Genomic DNA, 20,373 nt, shown 5'->3' on the forward strand with positions numbered 1-20,373 from the left:
CGCCCCAAAACAGGCCCCGCCTCCGTCCGACCCCGCCCACAGGTCACGCCCCAAATCAGGCCCCGCCCCAAGAGGCCCCCGCCAGACCACGCCCACAGACCACGCCCCCAATCACGCCACGCCCCAAAGGCCCCGCCCACAAGGCCCCGCCTCCGTCCGACCCCGCCCACAGGTCACGCCCCCAATCCGGCCCCGGTCAGACCCCGCCCACAGATCATGCCCCAATCCTGCCCCGCCCCCAACAGGCCCCGTCAGACCACGCCCCCAACCCGGCCCCGCCCCTCCCGGCCGCCCCAGCACCTGGAGCAGTTGCCGCAGTCGATGATGGCGTTGTAGGAGGCGTTCACCGGCCCGAAGTAGTACTGCGTCTGCTTCACCACGCAGCTGCTCTCGCGCGCCTCGGGGCTGCCCTCGGCCTCGGCGGGATCTGCGCGGCGGGAGCCTCAGCCACAGCACAGCCCTCCACCCCCGCGCCCTTTGGGGCCCCGGCTGCTCTCGGTCCCGACCCCGCCCTCCCTCGCGGAGAGGGGCTTGGAGGCGGGGGACTCCTACCTGCTTGGAACCAGCTGTGGTAGATGAGGCCGTAGAGAAGCTGCTGGAACAAGGACCTGCAGGGCCGGGTCACCGAGGGGGCGTGGTCAGCGGAGCCGGGGCCCCGCCCCCTTCCCTGGAGCCCTCCCTGACCCCGGGCCCTGGAGGACTCACCAGGCCGCCGCCGAGGTCCACCAGGCCAGGTTCAGGAAGTCTGCGATGGTGGGCTGCAGGGAGAGGCACGCTGCACTGCTGCCCGGACCGTGTCACCCCCGCTCGCTCTCAGAGGGAGGGGTCACCTTCCGGCAGGCCTCCCAGCCCCCCCCCTCCAGCTCCAGGCCAGGCCTTGCTGGGGCTCACCACAAAGACGCCCCGGGGAGCAGCGCCCAGGTTGCCTGGCGGCTGTGGGGCACAGGCGGCCTGGTAGTCGAAGGACTCCTTGCGGGCGTAGAAGGAGTTGTTGTAGAGCGCCAGCATCAGGTTGGCGTCCCACCTCGCTGAAGAACCTGCCCACCTGGGCAGGGAGGGAACCAGTCACAGGGCTGGCGGCACCCCCCGCCCCCCCACCTTCTGTCCTCTTCCTGACCCTCACCTGGTCCCACTGGTGGTTCTGGTTTGACAGCACCAGGAATCCCCCGTCATCAATGAGGACACAGAGCAGGTCCTAGAAGTGGGTGGGGGAAGACGGAGAGGGGCTTGGGCCCAGACCTTCCTCCCCAGACCCTGGCTGTCTGCTGGTTGCGTGGAGGGGCACCCCGCCCCCCCCCCCCCCCCCCCCCCCGCCATTCCGGTACAGCTGTGAGGTCAGGGCGGGGAGGGCCTAGGAGTTGGGGGTGGGAATAAGAAGTCCAGGGCACACCCACCTCATTGTTAACCTCGCAGTCCATCTCACAGTGGGTGCTGGGGCCACACTGCTGGGCAGAGAGCAAGGACTGTAAGGTGTCCACCTGTCTCCCCGTCCCAGCACCCTCCACCCCTGGGGTCCCCAGGCTCCAGAGACACTGAGTGGGGGGACTGGTAGGAGTTCCCAGGGCTCCAGAATGGGAGCTGCTGGGCTTCCGGCCCCCACCCCTGCCCAAGTACCTTCTGAGGCTGGTCCTGGTGGGTACGGTTGCTGGCGAGCACCTTGAACTTCTCAGCCCAGGCCTCTAGATCCAGCTTAACACCCACCACTGGGGGGAGAGCAAGGGCCATCAGTGCCTGCCTGCCTGCCTGCCTAGGCAGCACCCCGCCTGCCGTGGGCCCCTCCCTGCTCCCGCCGCGGGCACTGACCTGCTGGTCTCAGGGTGCGTCCGCCCAGACTGAACTCCACGGCGGTGCTGACCAGGATGCCCACCGTGTCGTTCTCCAGCTCCAGAGGCCTTAGCAGGGCTGGGCGAGGCAGTCAGGAGTGCGGGATACGGTAAGCACTAAGCACCCAGCACCCAGCACCCAACCTAAGCACCCGGCACCCAGGGCAGTGTTCAGCATAGCCCCGCCCTGTCTTCTCACCCGCCCATCGCCCATCTCTGCCTGCTCGTGTTTGGGAGGGGCCTCCCTGTGCCCCGCCCTGCAGGAGGACACAGGGGGGCTCAGCTCCCTGCTGCTGTGACTGGGGGCGGGGGGGGGCGGGACACGCACCCTCCTGGTGTGGGGGCCTGAAGACGTAGCCGCGGTTATCCAGGCTGCGGCGGTAGAAACTCGCATTGAAGGGCTCCGGGTTCTCTGTCCAATCTTCAGCCGCCCTGGTCACCCAAGAAGGCAGAGGTTGGTGGGAGGGTGGCTTATGGGGGGCAGCGGTCTCACAGGTGCCGAGGCCTCTGGGTAGCAGGACAGAGGCGGGGTCCCAGGCAAGGGCAGGGTGTCGGCTGGTGGGCGAGGCCACTTACTTGTTGGGGAACACTCGGGTGATGCCGCCGTCAGTGGCAGCAAACACGGCCAGGAGACTGTACCTGGGGGCAGCGGGGAGGTGAGGGCACAGGCTGCCTTCCCGCGGCCCCTCCCGGCCTCCCGCCCTCACAGCCCCCGCGGGCGGTGCCTACGTGTTGAGATCCTGGTCCCGCCACACGCGCTCCACCAGCTGCTGGGTGATGCCGGTGTCCAAGATCAGGTTGTGCAGAAGGAAGTTGTTGCCTGAAACGGGAGGGCAGGGGTGGGGGCAGCTTTTCATGGCTCCCCGCCCATGGACGCCCCTCCCCTCAAGGCTCGAAGGGGAGCCTCCCCCGTGCCCGGGGCCCGCCGTGCCCTTGGCTTGGGCCTGCATGTTCCACACCTGCCGTTCCGGCTCCCGGGCTGCCCCATCGGCACTCACACTGCTTGGAGTCTGGAGTCACTTTCTCCATGAGCTCGATGAAGTTTTTCAGGAACTCGGTGTTGTTGTCGGAGGCATTCAGGTCCTTGCAATACTCTCTGGGGGTAGAGGGGGGGCAATAGGAGTGGGCTTGGGGGGCTGGGCAGGGCAGAGGGTCGAAGCTTCCCAACAGGTCTTCCTGGTCATTGGCTGGTCAGCCAGGCCTCCGGGCGGGCAGGTGTATTCTTACAGGCTGCAGCCGCTCCGGGCCTGGCGGGCTCCCGGGTCTGGGGAGGGGCGGAGCCGACAGAATGAGGGTCTACTTCCTCCATTCTGGAAGGTTCTCGCTCCGGGACATGGCCCCGCAGAGCCTCCCACCTCTCCTGCGTATCTGGACCCGGATGGAGCATGGGGAGGCCCTCTGGCGGCTCGCCCACCTGCGTGCTGTCCTGGCCCGTGAGCACCAGGTGGGTGGTCCCAGCACCGCTGCCGACTCTGAGACCTCACCCTGCGCTTCCTGGCTGCGCCTCGGGCAGCTCCTCCCCGGCTCCCTGAGCTTGTTTCCTAACTGCAGCAGCGTGGACAGGCCCTCTCAGGGCCCGGGGCGGGGGCTGCGGGGCGTGCGGCCTGTTTAGGCTCCGCTCCCCAGAAGTCCGGTGAGGAGCCGTTTCTCCCGCCCAGGTCCTGCTCCCAGCCCTGCCTCAGAGACCTCCCTCCCTGCTGGCCGCACGGGCCCTGCTGGGGCCACAGCGCGGTGAGGGCACCGGGCCCGGGTCTCAGCCCCCCGGCCGTGCACAGCTTCCACTCGGGTGTAGAGCCCACGCCTGACGTTCCCAGAGTGACAGCCAATCAGCGAGGCCTGAGCTGCGTGCCCCTGCACCCCCGTGTGCGTTTCCGTTTGTGGGTTACATTGTTCACTCACCCAGCACGTATTTATCGAGCTCTCCCGAGCCACAGACACAGGTGACAAAAACAGACACAGTCCCTGTCCTCAAAGAGCTCCGTGCGGGTCACACGGGCCTTTCACACGTTTCCACAGTGGCCGCTGCCCACAGCCACCCACAGCTACCAGGCTCTTACAGACACCCAGCGACTCACAACACCAACACGCAGCTACCGGGTCCGAGAAACGCGCGGGTGCATGCGCGCACGTGCACACACGAGGTTAGGAGTGTCCAGAGCCCGACGTGGTGCCCGAGGGTGCCCTGGGTCCCTTAGCGGCACCCACCTGCCCTCCTCCAGAGCCCGGGTCGCAGGGGAGGGCGTTACCACCCGGGGCCCCCTGGCGCCTTCACATGTGGGCCACAGGCGGGGGTGCCCCCAGGATGTGTGTGCATGCTGAGCGCACTCGAGGGGGGGTCCAGGCCTGACCCCTCACTGGCCCTCAAAGCCCCCGTCCCCTCTTCCACCCTGTCCTCCAGAGCCACCGCACCTAGACTCGACGGGGCTCTGGCTGGCTCGTCCTCAGACCCACACAAACACTGACTGACACAGGACAAGGACGGGGTGCGGGGCGGGGCGGGGGAGGCACCGCAAACCAGAGCAGCAGCTGCCCGGCCAGCCCGGGGCACAGAGGACTCCTTCTGGTTGCCTGAGAGGGGCGGGAAGGTGGGCAGAGGGTCCGGAGCCTCCGCGCCAGGCCTGCCGGGAGGGGAGCTGGGCAGCCGGCACTGCTGCCTGGTTCAGCTACATGACCCGGGTATGCGCGTGGCGCACATACGGGGCTATGCATGGGGGGGGGGGGAGGGGGCGACACTGCACAGGACACAGACACACACAGCTCCAGGCAGCAGTGCAGGGGGCGGGCCGGGGGGGGGGGGACACCTCAGCAAGGCCACACGCAAGCTACCTGGGAGCAATGAAAACATGTCCTTCAGACTCAAAGCTGCTGGGGAGCAGGAACTCAAAATCTGCAACAGAAACGGGGGTTATCCGGCGGGGGCTGGGGAGGCGGGAGGCCAGGGGGCTCAGAGCTCAAAGGGCTGGAGGGACAGGGCGGGGGTGGTGGCTTCAGGGAGGGGGAGACTCTAGCAAAGAGGGAACCCGCCACTTCCATGTTCAAGTTCGAGCCAGAGAGAAAGGGTGGGTGGGGGGGGGGGAGGGTGGAGCCTGTGGAGACCACAGCATCGCAGGAGGGCAGTTATAGCCAATATGTTGCCCGGGCCCGGTCCTCTGTCGGCAGCGAGTCCCTTGGCACGGCTGTATATGCTTCCATACGGCTGTATAGCACATATACACGGACACACACACACATATATATACACGCACTGCTATATATATGCATGGTCTGGGGGCCAGTCTCGCTCTCATCGCATCCGCAATGGAAAAACCGCATGCTGATTCCCTTCGCTCCCCACAGAGACTCGGGGGGCGGAGCTGGCTTTGGCTGCGGACCTGTACCCCTCTTTCTTTGCTGCAGCTGTTTGTGTTTGGGTAGGTCTTGCTTTTGTTCTGTGTCAGGCATCCACATGGCCAAACCGAGGGGGTTTCTCACGGGCACAGACAGTCCAACCAGAGACGGTGTGGGCAGCTGGGGTGGGCTGCAGTGCATTGTGGGGGCTGGCGGTCCTCCCTAGGGTAGGAGCTGGGTGAGGGGAGACCTTGAGGTGCCCGGGAATGTTCCCACGCTGCGGGGGGAGAGCCTGGGGGCTGGGAGGGGACGGGAGGGTTGCTTGAATCTACACACCTGCCCTCTTGGGCTGGGAGCATGAGGGGGGGGGGGGGAAGAGGGAAGAGGGGGGTCTCCCCCTTCCTAGGACCTGTGTGGGCTCAGAGCAGGCATGGTGTGCTGGTGAGGGATCCACCAACTGGGCCCGCGCACGCGTGAGTGACATGAGCGTGTGCGCGCATGCCGCTGCCCCCGCGTGGGTTTGTGGGGCATCTGGGACTGGCCACCTGGCTGGGCCTCCTCTGCCCTCAGCCTCTGGGGGGTCCCCCTTGCCAGCCTCACACCCAGATCCCAAACTCTCAGTCACCCCAGGGCTGGGCTTTTGCAGAGGAGGGGTCTTCCCTGCTCCCCAATACTCCCACAATGCACTGCAAGATTCCAGGGAAGGGGGACTTGGGGTGCCTGGGGGGCTGGGCAGTCACTGGTTGGACTGTTGCTTTCTGATAGGACTGGGAGGCAGGGTTTGGACACAAGCCGAGAGGGCAGGGGCGGGGAGGAGAGGGGGAGGAGGAAGAGAAAGGGGGTGGGGAGCAGGAAGGGAGCTGTGCTATGGCTCACTGTGACCAAGGCCCTGCAGTTCTGGGGTCCCTGGGAGGGGTGCAGAGGGGAGAAAAGACAACTCAAGCCAGTGGAAGGGGGCCTGTCCCTCGCCCCCACCCGGGCTCGCGGGGGCAGCTGTATTCCCCTTGCAGGACTAGGGCTTCCAGGCCCGGGGACCGAGGACGGGGCCTCCTCTCTGCCCAGGGGTTCCCTGGGAGGCCGTGTCTGCACCAGGGCCGTCCCTGGCGTGTGCTCCCCCCTCGTTCTCACCAGGCCCGCACGTTCACGGCCTTCCTTTCCGGGAGTCTGGCCTGGGCGCCTCTGAGCGCAGACCCTGCTCTTCACATCCAGCCGCATCCCCTCCAAGCCCCTTTGCTGGCCCGTGTGGTCCAGACAGACCCGCACCCCCTTCCCCGGCCGGGCGCGCAGTCCCGGAGTCTGCCTCACTGCACACCTTCTCCAGCCTGCCCACCTCCCCGGGCCAGAGAGCACCCAGCGCAGGGCTGGGCGGTGGCCTGAGCCACGGCTCTGGGTTTCAGCACCCTGGCCAGCGCCCATGATGGCCGGGGCTGCCTTGCTCTCCAGGTGGCCTGGCTGCTGCCCCGTCCTGCCCGCCGGCCTGAGGGTCAGGGCTGGAGGCTTCCAGAGCCTCCGTCTCCCGCCTCTGCAGTCAGCGCCGGTGAGAGAGGAAGAGCCATCCCGAGGAAGCCCTTCCCCGAGCCTCACACAGTCCCTCCGAGCACTGATCTGCCCCCTGCGTCTCCGGCCCCTGCCCCCTGCGCTGCTGGGTGGGGGGTGGTGCAGAGGCATCCAGCCCTGTCCCCACTGTTGAGTTGCCTTGGAGGGACAGAGAAGGGGGGCGGGGCCTGCCCAGGGGGAGCCAGGAGGGGGGGAGGGGGCCTGAGCTCTCAGAAGACGCTGGAGAACCGCCCTGGCTGGCTCTGGTAGGGATCCGAGGAAAGGCAAGAACTGCAGGAGCCAAGGGGATGCTGGGAGGGGGCCCTGGAGAGCAGGGGTGTGGCCGGTCCTGGGCAGGGAGGGGGGCAAGCAGGGCCGTGAGGGCGGGTGGGGTGGGGGGAGGGGGGTGCACTGGTTCTGAATATACTTGCCCTTCAGTTTGCTGATTGGCACTGGGACAGTCCACCAAGAGAGAAAGCGAGGAAAACAAAACAACACAAACACAAAAACAAACGAAAAGGGGGAGGGGAAGGGGAGGGGCACAAACAATATTTTATTCAATGGCTGTTTGAATGAAAATATTGTGTCTTATCATCATACCGAAAGGAAACTTCTTGCAAAAAACGACATGAGAGAGAAAGAGAGAGCGAGAAAACTCAAAGGAGATGAGCCCCAGTGGGCCAGGCAGGTGGGGAGCGCCCGAGGGGGCCGGAGCCCCAGCCTCCCTCCCCGTGACCTCGGTGGTGGGCAGGCGGGGCCACAGGCTCCGGGAGGCCCAGGGTGGGTGGGACATGCAGGGGTGAGCCACAGGCAGAGAGTGGGAGAGGGAGGGGGTGAGCAGAAAGGGAGGGAAGAGAGGGGGATAGAGAAGGTGGGGGTAAGGGAGGGGAAAGAGAAGGAAGGAGGGGAGGAAGGAAAGAGGGAGAGAGGGAGGGAGAAAGAAGATGAGGAGGAAGGTGAGGGAGGATGAGTTGGGGGAACAGCAGAGGGGTGAGGGGGGAGACCCGGGGTGGCGCCCGGGGGTGAGAGCTGCAGGGAGAAGAAGGGGGTGGAGGAGCATGTCCTCCAGGAATGCACCCCAGGGGGGTGCAGGGCGGGGGGCGGGCAGGCCAAGGAGGGAAGACACGGAGTAGGAGAAACCAAAAACAGAACCTCAACGGAAGCCATGAGAGAATGGTCTGGAACCGAATCTGAGAAAAGGCAAGCATGCAGATTCCAACAGACTTTCGGGCGGTGCCCAGCCCTCGGGCGCCTGGGGCAGGCAGACTGGGCAGGAGGGGCCGCCTGGCTGCAGGCAGCTGGCTACGCTGCCCAAGGCCGGCCAGGGTGCCAGGGTGCCAGGGTGCGGGCGGAGGCGGGGTGCAGGGCACAGGCAGGGGCTGGCCACTTACACTTGACCTGCAGGATCTGGTCGCTGAGGTTGGCTTGGAGGTAGAAGGTGCTGTAGGGGGGGAGCACGAGCCCCAGGCTGCGGGGAGCGAGGGGCGCAGGTCACTGCCGGGGAGAGGCGGGCACCTCGGCACCCCCACCCCACGGCCTTGGAGCCGGGTGGAGACCCAGGCGGTGGCCTCCCCTCCCCTGACCCCAGGGACAGCTTTCCCTGGTTAGTGGTGGGAGAGTCGTGGCCTCGGGGCCTGGACCCTCCACTCCCCACCTTCTCCTCGAGGCCTCAGGACTTCTAGCCCCAAAGCTGATTTCCACCCCACCCTTCACGCCCAGCAGCCTCCCCCAACATACCAACTGCCCCGCCGGCCTCCTCCATCTGCCAGCAGCAAGCTCACCAGGGGCCGAACACTGTCAGTGAGCCAGGCTGGGGCGCTGCTGGGGGAGGAGGGTCCGCAGCCCCCAGAGACTCCGGCCACCGAGAGCCGCTGAAAGCAGGGCCGGCACTAACGTGGGGGGCAGCTCAGGCCGCTATAGGGTGTGAATGAGACGGGGACCCTGCCTGCCTGACCCACAGGGACCTGGCCGGGCTGAGAGCAGGCCCGTGAATGTGCTGAGGGAGACACCAAGGTGTAGACACCAGGGCACCATCCGGGCGGGGGTAGGGGGGTTGGGAGGTGCCGCAGCGAAGCGGCAGATGCACCGCTGGTGTGTCCTGTGTTCCCAGAAGGGGGCGCCTGCTCCTGAAGGGTGGGCAGGAGGCCCTGGGGACTGAGCGTCATGCGGGGGAAGTGAGGGCCCGGCTGCAGGCGCCCCACGGCACACGGGTGTGGGGCCGGCCCCCCGCCCTTCCCTGCCGGCCCCACCGTGGCCCCCCTCACCTGTAGTTGGTGCTCCTTATGGGCACCCAGGTGTAGTTCCGCATCACCTCATCGATGTACCGCTGGGAGGAGAGGCGGGGTCAGGGACCTGGGCCGGCAGGCGGGTGGGGTGGGGGTGGGGGGGCCGTGTCCACCCGCCGCTGTCCCTCTCCACCACCCTCACCTCGTCCAGGGACTTGACCAACGTCCTGATCTGCCTGTGGCCCTTGTTGCCGTCGATCATGCTCCGCCGGATCTGCAAGAGCCAGAGACGGGAGGGTGGGGCCCTGCCTCCCTCCGCTCCGGGGGCCGCACCCCTGCTCCCCTCCTGCCTCACCTCCTCCTTGTTCTCATCTTCCAGCTCTGCGTCCAGGAAGTCCAGGGTCACAGGCTCCCGGAAGTTGGTGGTCTGGGAGAGGCAGGGCAGGCGGTCAGAGGCCCCATCGCACAGGGCCCACCCACCTCCAGGCCACTCGCATGGCTTACCTGGGGCTTGAGGTTGGGGTGCAGCAACACATAGCCGTTCAAGTCAATGGCAAACACGTAGCCGTTGGCTCCAAGCTGGGGGTGTAAGTTGGGGGGGTGGAGGCTCAGGGCCTGGAGGGCTGGGCAGGGGTTCCCTGGGCTCTAGAGCTTTTCCTTATCCTGCCTTCCATGCCGCCGAGCGGTGCCATCTGCCTGCCGGGGCCGGGCCCCCACACGCCACGGGGCCCCAAGCCTGCTTCGCAGGCCCAGCCCAGCAGGCTGCTGACAGCTCCGTGGACCACCACTCATCTGGCAGCCTGGACTCCTCCCACCCCTGGTTCTAATGGAGCTGTCAATCAGCGGTGGCCCCACCCCCATGGGCCCCACCCCACTCCTGCCTCCTCCTGGTGCCCATCTCAGGAGAGCACGGGGGAGGAGCGGACCCTGGATCCCACAGGCCTGGGGCTCCCTCCTGGACCCACCCTCACCTCTCAGCAGTTTGGTCTCAGCACTTGGAGCCGGTGACATGGGGCCTGCGTGTGGCTCAGGTTTAAGGATGCGTCACACCCCCCTCCTCCCCCTCCCCTTTCACAACCGAGACCTGAACTCCCCTTGCCACAGGCCCTGGGCCAGCCACACGGCGCCTGCCCCTCCCCTGGCTTAGGGTTCTGTTTTTCACGTTCAGGCCTTTGTCCAGAGAATTCCCTCCCCTTCCCCGCCTTTCTGCCCGGGCCACGCCTGCCATGTGATGGCCCAGGAGGCGTCAGACTAAGCCCCCGGGCCACACCTCCGGCCGCCTGTTCATAGCTAGCTGCCAGCTCGGACGGCTCTGACACGTTGAAATACTTGAAACGACCGAAAGCACAATTCTGCTTCATGACGTGCGGGAACTATCAGCTCACGTTTCCGCGTCCGAAAACCAGTCTCGCGGGAACACGCCACGCCCGTTTGCTTTGTCTGTGGCCTGTCCCCAGTGGAGCCGCGGAACGGAGCAGGAACGTGCGTACTGAGGCTGGCGGGGCCCCAAGGTCTGGCCCTTGCCCCAGGTCTAGGCCCAAGGTCACCTCCAAAAGCCTTCCCTGACTGCCTGCACTCAGAGGTCTCCCCGGGGTGTTCCGATCGCCACCAGCCTGCTCTGCAGGGCCCGGCCGTGTCCCCACGGGAGGCAGAGTGGGGCGAATGTGCAGGCCGACACTCACCGTGTAGTTGGGAGTCAGCCTCTTGATGTCATTCAGCGCCACGTCGATACCCATCACGCCCAGGATCAGCTGGTTCTGGGAGCAGAGGCGGGGGTCTGTCAAGGGCTCCATCCCACGGGGAGCCCCCTGCCCGCCCCACGCCCAAGGCTTCAAGCGGCTCTCACAAGCGGTCCGATTGGCAGGCCTACCGATCCCTCCTTCATGCTAGCCCTCCCCAGGCACACCCTCACCTTCTTCTCCCCAGGGCCATCCTGCGTCAGGTTGAACACCGGGAGGGTCCCGGTCACCACCAGCCCCAGCCCCTGCAGGGAGAGCGGATGTCGGTCTGTGGCCAGCCAGGCCCCGCCCCGTGTTCAGAGCAGAGGGACAGCGGCCTTTTTGCTCCTCTGCTTGGTCTCCCCCATGACGGGGCCCTCAAGGGACAGGACCCTGTGGGCACATGGGGGGGGGGAGGTCGCCAGCCCCACCCCAGAGCCTCACCAGCGCGTCCTCGTACACGTTGGTCCACTGCACCTGCTTGGCCTCCTTGCCCGCCAGCACCATGGGCCTGCCCAGTACGTCTAGATATTCCTGGGGAGGGGGCGGCGGGCAGGGGTCACGGGGTCCCTCCCACTGTCCCTTCCCTGTTCCGCCTCCCCGTGCAGCATCAGGCCACCAGAGGGCGCGCTCACCCCACAGCAGCTCATCACAGGCGCCGTCCCCCTGTGAGCAAGGGGCTGGGCGGAGGGGGCCCCACCGGCTCACCTGGGTGTTGATGCGGATGGCGCCGATGGAAGGGATCTCAAAATAGTAACCTGTGAGGGAAGGCGAGGCAGAGGGGCGCGGGGGGCGCTCAGGACCCACAGCCGGGGGCCTGTGCCCTGGGGTGTGCCTGCAGCCCCCACCTGTCCCTCAGGCTCCCTCTCCTTTGGGGGTCACTTCCCCTGAACCATGTCCCGTCCATGCTCCCTGCCATCGCCCTGCCAACGGGAGGGACCCAGGGGAGGGGCTGTGAGTGCAGGGGTGTCAGAAAGGGGGGTAAGGGCTGGGGTGACAGAGGAGCCGAGGCCTGAAGTCCCTCATTCTAGGCCGACAGTGACATTCGGGGTCCACCCAGGGGCCAGGCCCAAATGCTCGGAGAGACAGACGGACCAGCAAGCAGACACAGGAGCAGACAAGCTGCGAGACGAGAGGGGCAGCGGGCATTCAGACAGGGGGGCAAAAGGACCTCGGTCAGATGGACAAGTCAGCCAGACAGGTGGGCAGTCACACGTGTGGGCAGATGCACAGACAGCGGGTGAGCAAGCAGCTGGACCTACGGACGGACAGGCGGACCACCGGCCTGCCAGGCGGCGGGACAGGGCGGGGGTCACCGGGCCCCTGAGTGGCAGGGGTGCCCGGCCGAGGTACCTTTGTTGGCGCAGGCCATCCACTGCAGGGGCGTGACGTCATAGTTGTGCTGCCCCACGGAGAAGGTGAACACGCGCACCTGTTTGGGACCCGCGGTCACTGCCCCGGCCGCCGGAGCGCAGCCCTCCCCGGCGCCTGCCCCGGTCCCGCGGCCCCCCTGGCCCGGGCCTCACCGTGCGGTTGGGCCAGTTGTACTTCTCAAAGACGTCCTGCACGCGGTCCTCGCCCCCGTCCGTGAACATCATGATCATCTTGTTGCAGTTGGCGCGGCTGATGTTGGACTGGGCGGGAGTGGGGGTGGGGTCAGGGGGCGCTCAGCCCCTCCTGGTGCGGGGATGGGCCTCCCTCCCCCGCAGGCCTGACCCGCGGGCCGCGCTCCCACAGCAGATGGTGATGGCGGCTGGAGCTGCCCGTGGGGTGCTAACAAAGCCATTCATCTTGATCTCCCCGGTGTCCCCGCACCGGCCCGCCCCGCCCCGCCCCCGCCGCGGCTCACGTTCTGCAGCTGGTCGAAGGCGTACTCGAAGCCGGCCTTGTAGCCCGTGGTGCCCTTGGCCACCATGCCCTGCACGGCCTCCTTGAACACCTTCTTGTTGCGCACGTTGGCCTGCACCAGGTGCGTGAAGCAGGACACGGGCTGCGCCTTCTCGTTGAACTGCGGGGACAGCGAGGGGCTTGATGGCACGGCCGGTGCGGGGGACCCGCGGCAGGCCCCCCCCCGCCGCCCCGGCACCCACCGAGGCCACGTTCACGTAGTCGTCGTCCGAGAGCGTGTCCAGCATCTCGCACACGGACGTCTTCATGAGCTTCAGGGTCAGGCCGCTGACGCTGCCGCTCCTGGGGAGGTCGCGGGGGGGCAGGGAGGGTGCCGGGTGGGCCTCAGGCGTCCTCCTGCCACCTCCCCCACACAATGCCCCGGGCAGCAGATTCCAGCCCTCGCCCTGCCCCCACCCCACCGGCCAGCATGGCTCACTCACACGTCCACGATGATGACCATGTCCTTGGGGGAGGAGGCCCCCTGGATGTACCTGCTCACGAGAGGCTCCGGTGAGGGCCAGCCGCGTGGGGACCAGCGGCTCCCTCCGCCCACCCACACACCGACTCAACCTGTTCCCCTGGGCAGCCCCGGCCTGGGCCCCACGGGGCTCTGGGCGCGGAGGATACCGCGTTGAACAAAACCGTCCTTGCTCATGACATGAGTGACCTGCCCCCCCCTCCCCGCACGGGAGCGACCCGGAGGAGGGGGAGCAGGGGACCCAGAGAGGGGGCTGGAGGCACGGTCCCTGGTCTCGGGGGCCTGTCGTGTTCCCAGCCCAGGACGGCGCCCCAAGGGCAGAGTCCTGGCTGTGCACAGAACTGAACAGGTGGCAGGGAGGGGGAAGGTCCTGGCTACTTGAGGGAGAGGCCGAGCGGAGGGGAGGGCTCAGCTGGGCGGGGGGCTGGCCGACCCCACAGAGGACACGTCCCCCCGGGGAACCTGCACTGTCCCATCCCTCAGTCCCGAGGGGGTGGAGTGCCAGGCAGTGGACGGGGCAGAGGCGGCGGGGAGGCCTGCCTGGGTGATGGGATCCATTTTCCAGTGGCAACGATGTGTGAAATGAAAATTGGATAGAGCTGGCTGCGCCCTGCTCGCAGCCGGGATATCGGGAGGGAGGGGCGGGCGGGAGGCGGGGAGCCGAGGGGGTGTCCCTGCCCAGCCCCTCGTTGCTCGCTCACCAGGGTCTCCTTCGGACGTCGTACAGGTCGATTTTCTTGGGGGCTCTCCATGGGGTGGCTGTCAGGGGGAAAGGGGTGAGTGGGTCTGGCAGGGAAGGGCCCGGCCCCGCGTAGGCAGCAGTGGTGGGGTGACCATCCCACCCCACACGCCAGGAGTGGGCGGTGCCGAGTGGACGGGGTGGGGGGCGGGCTGGTACCCACCTGGGTAGTAGCGGGTGACCCCCGTGGCGCTGCCGAAGACCTGCCACAGCAGCGTGGGGTCGCGCCGGCGGTTCTCGGTGAACACGGTCTCCAGGGCCTCGGTCCAGTTGAGCTCGTTGAGGATGACGGTGGCTGTGGGGAGCGGGGGCTGGGGTGGGGCGCCCGGCTGCCCCTCACTGACGACACCCGTGCCCGTGCCCCACGTAGGAAGCCTCACCCGCTCTGCCTACCAGGCTCCCCCTCCCCACGGGGCTGCACCAGCTCCTCCAGGAGGAATTCCTGGCCCTCACCCTCCTGAGCCGCGGCCCAGCCTACCCTTCCGCCGGGCCCTACAGACCGAAGGGCAGCGGTGGCCGGTGGCCCCGGGGAGGGCCGCCCGGTGGCTGGGAGCTGCGGGCCGGACGCCGATCCAGCGTGCTGCCGCGCTGGCGGCGGGTCCCCCGGGAGCTCACCCACTCAGCATGCACTCGGGGCTGCAGCCACAAGAAAGCAATTAAGGGCTCGATGATGGGGCTGGAATTATTCAGCTATTAAGGTGCCTGATAAGCTGGAAGCCACTCAGCTCCGTGATTAATCAACGGGGCCAGGAGCAGGCGGGCGGGTTCTCGGAGGGGCAGGGGCTGCGCCAGGCTCCCGCTCCCGCCCAGACGGCACACACACACACACACACACGCACACACACACACACACACGCACGCGCACAGGGCCCGCACTCCCACCAGGCAGACCTGCACCTAAGCTGTCCTTCCAGCCGCGGGTGGGATCCCCTCGCCCCCCAATCGACCTGCCCAGCACCCCGATGGCTGCCAGGGGCTCAGGGACTCACATGTCATCCTGCACCCACTCTGCACCTACAGGCTGACTCCAGTGGGTCCTGTCCTCACAGCCCTCACCCCGTGCCCCCCGCTCCCCCAGTGTGCACTCACAGAGCCTGCTGACCCCTCCGCCAGGGAAGGGACTCAGGGGGCCGGAGCAGTGCCCCCGCCCCCGCCTCAGGAAGCCCTAAACGTGCCCGTGTGTGTGGCCCGCGGTCTCACGGGGCAGTGCACCCGTCTCTGCCCGTGCGACTAAAACACCCAGCGGAGTCGGGCGCTCAGCCCTCCCCTAGGGGAGGCCCCCCACGGCCCGTCAGAGACCCACCACAGGGAAGGCCAGAGAGGGCCCTGCTCAGAGCACAGCCCCGAACACGGACACCGGCGAGCAGGTGCAGAGCTGGGGGTTAAAGACACGCGCCCGCTCTGCCCACAGCCGGCACCACACCTCCCACCCCCCTGGGCCCTCCTCCCTCCGCCCGCTCCCTCCCAGAGGCGCCTCTGCGGTGCCTGGTCTGCGCCCCCCCCCCCCCCGCGCTCACCCCCCGCTGGCCGCAGCTTCCCGTAACTGACCGTAATGGGAAAACAAAACACATTTCTAGCGTTGGCTGTGCCTATTGAACACTATGTCATGGTCTTGTTCCTAATTTAGAAACTTAGTGAGTTGAACAATTTCTATTTTTCTCTTTAAGGAAAACAATAAAGTCAGGCTCTTCACACAGTCCCGTCTGTCCTGGGAGAGTCCCCCCGCCCCACCCCCCTGCCAGGGCCTCAGTTTCCCCATCTGCAGTGAGAGGCTTAGAGCAGATGGTCCTGGGAGCTCGCCTAGCTGCCGGCAGAGGGTGGTCCTGGCTCAGGTCAGGGGCCAGGAGAAGACCCCTGACCCGGCGGGGCTGGCCCTGTAGCTGTCCCCGACTACACGTGTGCACACACATTCACCGCCAGACACACGTGTGCAAACACTCCAGCCCCCCCCCCCCGAGCCTGCTCCTGGGCCCCACGCACACACACCCGCACCCACCCGCACGCCCTCAGATCACGCTGAGTTGGGAAACGGGGCCCATGCCCCCTCAGGCGGGCGATTACAGATTTAATTAAAAGTGACACAGTAAATAAAAAACATGTAAAATGTAATTTGTGTGGGCAGTGAGGGGTGACTGGGAGGGCGGCGTGCTCCTGGTTTAATTAGGGTGCCTGCCTGTGATAGCGCCCCTCCACTGGCTGGGGCAGGGGACCTGCGGGGGGCGGGACGGCCCCCTTCACCCCCCGCCTCCGGCTGCCCGGGGCCTGTGGCCCCTGAGGGTGCCCTGCAATCTGGAGACAACCTCTGTCCCCAGGCCCTCTACCCAGTGGGCACCCTGGACCCTGAGGTGCCCTGTAGGTCACCCCAGATTTAAGTCAGAACCAAGAGACCCCGGAGCCTTGAGTCCTGCTGCTAGAGCTCCCCATCTAGTGTTCCACTCTTGGCCCCGCCCCGTCCAGCTCCCAAGACCTCCAGTAAGTCCCTCCTGATGTCTGACTGAAATCCTTCCAGCTGCAATGGCCTGGTTTCCTCATTGTGCAAAGCTGCCCTCCCTGGAGCCTGGAACGCAGCCACCCTCTGCCCAGCCTCCCCCCTCCCGTCCCCAAGCCCGGGAGGAGGGACGTGTCTGTCACAGGGTTCCTGCGTGTGGGGAGCTGCTCCCTGACCCCCCGCCCCGTGTCCCCGAGTCCACCTGATGAGGTAGCCCCTCCATCGTTCCTCATGGGGCCAGGGAACGAGGGAGGGTGGGGCGGCCCAGCGTGAGGGGCCATCCTGGGCATGCCTGCATGGGGCACGTGCGCGCACACAGACCGTGCCCAGGGCCGAGGCTCCGTGCTCTGCAGCCTCAGCGAGGCTGTGCCCGGCTTGCTTGCTGCCTGCGTGTGGGTGAGTCTGAGAGGCGAGCCCCTGTGACCCCGTGTGGGGGCGCCCCGACCTCGCTGCACTCACAGCCTTTGTAGATGTCCGTGGGGATCTGCACCGCCGTGTACGAGTAGTTGACCTTGTTCTTGAAGTTGGCGTCCTCCACGAAGTCCAGCTTCAGGGTGCTGACCTTGGGCCCCCTTTCCACATCCTCAATCTCAGGGTCGTCCTGCAGGAAGAGGGGGACCCCCCCCCCCGCAGTGTCAGGGGTCAGAGAGGCTGCAGGCAGGGGAGGGCCAGGGTCCAGGGGGTGGGGACATCTCAGAATCAGACGATCGCAGAGAGAGACAGAGAGAGATGGAGAGACACGGGGTGTGGTCCCCTCACTCGGGCGGCCTGTGACTCTCACCTGCCCTGCTCACCCCACCCATATCTCCCCCAAATTCCCAAACCAAAACCAAACGGTCCCTTCTCCACAGCCCTGAAGACCACCACCAAATCCCCAGCACAGGAGGCGGACCCAGAAGCCAGTGAGGAGCGAGGCTGCAGGTCTCTGCCCTCGGACGCGCCTCCTGCACCCCTGGGGAGGCTCTGCGACCCCCACCGGGCCCTGCCCACCCGGCATGGAGTTCCTCTGGCAGCAGGGAGGGGCCTGGCGCCATCTGGGGGGCACCCCCTGCAGCGGGGTGACTAGGTCTGAGCTGTGGGCAGCCCTGGGGGAGGGCTGGGCAGAGGCTGGCACGGAGACCCAGCCTGCCGGCAGCGGGACGGCAGGGCCCCGCTGACTTTCTAAAATGAGCTGCAGCCTCTGACAGGTGCCAATTACTACGTCTCCGGCCGGGCAGGCTGGGCATGCGCCGTGGGCCCCCGCCCACCACCGCAGGCTGGCAGGAGCGGGTCTGAGCCACAGTGTTGACGTGCAGCCGAGGCGGGTGGGCAGGCACGGGCGCAGGTGTGCGAGGGGGAAGGGAGGATGGTGGGGAGAGAGAGAAGGGGAGACAGGAAAAAGGCAGGCAGGCAGGGCAGCGTTGGGGGGCTTTGTGCCCGGGGAGGAAGCTGTGTGAGCGGCTGAGCCGTCCAAACACTCCCCACGGCTCCGCCCGGCCGGGACCAGCGGGGCAGGGCTGGCTCGCTCCTCTGCCTGCGGGCTGTCGGGACAGCGGCCGGGCCCTCACACCCCGGCTCCTGCCGCTGGGTGGGCTGTCTTGTCTGGGGAGAGGGGACCGTGCCCTCCTGGAGGGCCTGCAGCAAACCCCCTTTTCATCCCTTTAGGGGTCGGGTTTTGTACTGCACGACCCAGGCTATGTGCTGCCCTCCCTGCACCCCCCCACCCCCGCTCTGCATCCCCCAGGCCCCAGGCGCCGGGGAAAGCGGGGAGCAGCTGCTCAGAGGCGCGAGCCACTCACGTTCTGCGAGGAGGAGGGGGCGGCTGGGGAGAAGAAAGCCCCCGAAATGTCAGCGGCAGATGAAGGGCGCCGGGAAATGTAATCGCCCAACTTCCCAACTAATGTGACATTTGGATTCCGTGCTGATAAGCTATCAGCTGGCGAACTTTTTCCTTCCTTCTCCCCCCTCCCCCACCTCCTGGCTGGTAATTTAAAAGTAAATGGTCTAGAAAGATCTCTAACTGTACCTCTGGCAAAGATGAAAAAAACACACACACACAAAACAACTCGAGCCGGGGAGGCGGCAAATGTGTGCGTGCGGAATTCACAGCAGGGCCACGCTCGGCCGGCTCCCGGGCTCCCGGGCTCCCGACCTCAGCCCGGCCCTGCCCGGGGGTCTCCCTCCTTGGGCCACATCCAGCCCCCCAGCAAGTGTGCAGAGGGCTGGGGGTCCCGGAGACACCGGGGGTGGAAGCAGGCAGTGCAGGGGGTCCTGGCAGGGAGCGGGGCTCCGCCCTGGCCCAGGGGCGCCTCGGTGCCCCCCACGCCCCGCGGCGTGTGCGGTGGGCAGCGGCGGCCTCCCGGTCTACGTTTAATGCGCTGATTGCTAAAATCACAGCCCGCTGCCGAGGGGGTGCGCAGCCAGACTCAGGGTCTAATTAAAGGTTCGCTCTTCATTTGAATTTCAGATTCCAGCTTTAATTTTAGCAGCTTCTCTGGGCGCCGCCACGGAGGCTCAGCCAAGGGGGAAGCACACCTGCTTTAGTCCCCCACCCCCCCCTGCCTGTGCTGAAGGCTCCCCCGGGCCAGCCTGGCACCAGCGACCCCCTGCAGGGACCCTTCCTGCCGCTCACCCCTGGGTGTCACTGGACACCTCCTGCTCCCGAAGGACACCCCTCAGGCCAACAGGCCTGGGAGAGGAAGCCAGGACTTGGGGTGTCCTGCACGAGCCAGCACAGGGGGGACCCCAGGGACTGAGCGGCTGTGACACCTGTTCCGAAAGGCAGGCAGCCGGACCTGGCCTCGACAGTCGACCAAACACTGTCTATTCCACGCGCTCTGCCCTCAACACGTGTTTTTTCAATCCTCACGTGAGGATGTTCCCCATTGACTTTTATTTTCTTTTTCTTTTCTTCCCATTGGCTTTTAGAGAGAGTGGAAGGGAGGGGAGAGTCAGAGAGAGAGAGAGAAACGTGGATGTGAGAGAGACGCATTGAGTGGCTGCCTCCCCCACACGCCCCGACTGGGACCAGGGACCGAGCTTGCAACTGAGGTACGAGGTACGTGCCCTTGACCGGAATCGAACCCGGGACCCTTCAGTCCGCAGGCTGACGCTCTATCCACTGAGCGACACTGGCTAGGCCCCCCTTAACACTCTTGTCTCCTTTGTCGGCCCCTCCCACCCTAAGGTGCCCGTCATCTGAAGAGCAGGCACGGACCTGGGCTGCCTCCGCAGCTGGGGAGTCCCACTGAGCGCAGGGCCAAGCGCCGCTCACCTGCTCCGGGGCCAGGCGGGGGGTGCCCCGCCCACCGAGCTGCTGTTCCCCTCACCGCAGCGAAGGGGTGCACTCACCCCAACGCACCTGCCTCCTGCTTCTCGGCCCCGCCCGCCTCCTCCAGGAGGCCCTCCCAAATGCACTCCAGGCCCCTCAGTTCTGGCACCTGAGCTGACCCACGGGAGGACCTGGCCCGCCACCCTTCAGGCCACAGACACCGCCCTGGCGGTCCGGCCTCCAGGGGTTTGCTGTGGAAGGTGCAGGGTGGGGGTCTGAGCCTCCACTCCCCTGCAGGCTCGAGCTCAGAATCCCAGGGTGCTGAGTCCCACCCTCACTTCCCAGCCGAGGCCACTGGCCCAGAGAGGCGTGTGGCCGCGGCGGCCGCCCCTCCCCCAGCACAGGGGCCACTTACCAGCTCCGCGTCCGCCTTGGCGTCGTAGTACACGATGTCTTCCTCCTGGCGGGGGAGAGAGGCCTCAACAACCGCGGCTCAAGGCCTCCTGAGGTGCCGCCGGGACCCCCGCCCCAAGGCCTGGAACGACCCCCCACATTCCTGCACCCGGAACTGCCATCCAGGGAGGCGGGGGGGGGGGGGACTCAGGCTGGCAATGCCCCTCCCCCAGGAGACGGGGACGGTCCTCAGATCTGATGCCAGGACCAGGTCCCTCCCCGCGGCCCCCCTGGGGGACAGAGCCAGGGCCCGCCTGGCTGCGCAGACCCGGGCGAGGCACCACCAGGAGGAGCGAGGGAGCCGAGCCCAGCTGAGCCCGGCTGAGGGAGAAGAATGACTCCACACCGCGTCTCCCAATTTCTCCGATTAGAAAGCCTGCTCATTACGGCATGTACTTATTAATTATCTGTGATTTGTTGTGAAACGCAGGAGGTTTACACAACAG

The 20,373-nt window shown here is 66.7% G+C and overlaps 1 protein-coding gene across 1 annotated transcript in view; it reads right to left on the minus strand.

Annotated features, from left to right (window-relative positions):
* Nucleotides 1-20,373, minus strand: part of CACNA2D2 (calcium voltage-gated channel auxiliary subunit alpha2delta 2) — a 107,743-nt gene that overhangs the window by 1,803 nt on the left and 85,567 nt on the right. The window contains 32 exon segments of the mRNA XM_079794857.1: nt 301-427; nt 553-608; nt 706-758; nt 892-1,020; nt 1,022-1,045; nt 1,124-1,195; nt 1,395-1,445; nt 1,615-1,703; nt 1,804-1,902; nt 2,152-2,255; nt 2,400-2,462; nt 2,553-2,643; nt 2,822-2,919; nt 4,650-4,710; nt 8,078-8,154; nt 8,951-9,012; nt 9,114-9,185; nt 9,267-9,338; nt 9,416-9,490; nt 10,594-10,668; nt 10,824-10,895; nt 11,074-11,163; nt 11,338-11,387; nt 11,983-12,061; nt 12,156-12,263; nt 12,479-12,637; nt 12,720-12,819; nt 12,960-13,010; nt 13,699-13,756; nt 13,900-14,031; nt 16,684-16,825; nt 19,890-19,934. Of these exon segments, the coding sequence (XP_079650983.1) occupies nt 301-427; nt 553-608; nt 706-758; nt 892-1,020; nt 1,022-1,045; nt 1,124-1,195; nt 1,395-1,445; nt 1,615-1,703; nt 1,804-1,902; nt 2,152-2,255; nt 2,400-2,462; nt 2,553-2,643; nt 2,822-2,919; nt 4,650-4,710; nt 8,078-8,154; nt 8,951-9,012; nt 9,114-9,185; nt 9,267-9,338; nt 9,416-9,490; nt 10,594-10,668; nt 10,824-10,895; nt 11,074-11,163; nt 11,338-11,387; nt 11,983-12,061; nt 12,156-12,263; nt 12,479-12,637; nt 12,720-12,819; nt 12,960-13,010; nt 13,699-13,756; nt 13,900-14,031; nt 16,684-16,825; nt 19,890-19,934 (2,636 nt within the window).

The sequence above is a fragment of the Cnephaeus nilssonii genome (genome assembly GCF_951640355.1).
Source record: "Cnephaeus nilssonii genome assembly, chromosome: 17".
Lineage (NCBI taxonomy): Eukaryota > Metazoa > Chordata > Mammalia > Chiroptera > Vespertilionidae > Cnephaeus > Cnephaeus nilssonii.